The sequence below is a fragment of the Camelina sativa genome, chromosome 16 (genome assembly GCF_000633955.1).
Source record: "Camelina sativa cultivar DH55 chromosome 16, Cs, whole genome shotgun sequence".
Taxonomy (NCBI): domain Eukaryota; kingdom Viridiplantae; phylum Streptophyta; class Magnoliopsida; order Brassicales; family Brassicaceae; genus Camelina; species Camelina sativa.
In genome coordinates, this window is record NC_025700.1 from 14022279 (window position 1) to 14023430 (window position 1152).

The window sequence follows — 1152 nt, forward strand, 5'->3', positions numbered from 1 at the left end:
GGAAAATTGTCTGAGAAGTACTTCTCTAGCATAGCTTTTTTCATTGTCTTCACAGAAAGTCGAAATTTGATTCTCAAGGTCTGTAAGTTGATCAAAGTTCTGGCGTAGCAGCTGCACCATATGCTGTGTGACAAACTGATTAAGGCAGCTACTTGGTGTGACGATATAACCGTTGCAATCAAGTAGAAGCCTATCCAGTGAAGCCTGATGACAAAGACATATTAAGACTCCTACAAAAGAAAATAGAAAAAAAAAAACAGACAAGAAAAATTTAGAAGAATTTGCACCTTCGAATTTTGAGCGATGGGAATTAGCTTTTCTATAAAGCTGAGCAAACACTGTGATGAGGTTTTGAAAGCTTGACAAGAGTCCAGGTGTGTACTTGCAACTGTTCTCAGTAAGGCGGACTCCTCAAGAAGCATTGCAGTAATGTTATCAAAGAGTTGCTGTCATATCACAAAAAAAAAGTAACAGCTTAACTGAGTGTTAATGCAGAAGACGTTTAAATGCGCACCATTCAAGTTAGAAAGCTTCAGTACCTTCTGTAGCCACAAACAATTAAAGATGGCATGCTGATTTGTGGGAAAACTGAACACAGAATTATCCTTCTCATCCACACCAACTGAATCCCCCAATAATTTTGCTAAAGACAAAACACACTGGCGAAAGCGGTTTAGAAGTCCAGCAAAGCCATAAGCAGATTTTCTTTGCTGCCGTTGTATTTCCACAAGATGGTTGAGAAATGAGACTGACCGCTTAACCTGTTCACATAGGATATTTAGTGCGAGGACTCTAAAATTTTAAAACAGCTGGTTTAAAAATGAGACTCAGAAAAGCCCAGATTACAAGCTCCAAAGTCTACCTGCTCAGATGTAACATCCGAGTGTTTTCGGTCAACATTCAGCATTAGTTGCACTGAAGCCAAGCTCTTAAAATAAAACTCATTCGCCACCCTCCACTCAACTAGAGAATTCTCCTTGTTTTCCTCTTCTACTGCCTTGGAAGAATGCATGCTACTTTTGGTATGTGTTAACAGCAACAGATGCTTTGGATCATATGCTGGCTGATATAGCAACCCTTTAAAGTGATTTGACATCTATAAAAGAAGATCATCAGAGAATATACATTTGATCAATAAATAAAGTATAAATA

General features: G+C 38.3%; 1 protein-coding gene across 2 annotated transcripts in view; it reads right to left on the reverse strand.

The window, feature by feature from the left end:
* The window catches only part of LOC104750509 (midasin-like), a 33524-nt gene that overhangs the window by 6294 nt on the left and 26078 nt on the right, over positions 1 to 1152 (reverse strand). For both annotated transcript variants that reach the window (XM_010472307.2, XM_019238163.1), the window contains exons 66-68: positions 863 to 1096; positions 540 to 761; positions 288 to 446 (exon numbers count right to left, since the gene is read on the reverse strand). In XM_010472307.2, the coding sequence (XP_010470609.1) occupies positions 288 to 446; positions 540 to 761; positions 863 to 1096 (615 nt within the window). The remainder of the gene's footprint in view (positions 1 to 287; positions 447 to 539; positions 762 to 862; positions 1097 to 1152) is intronic.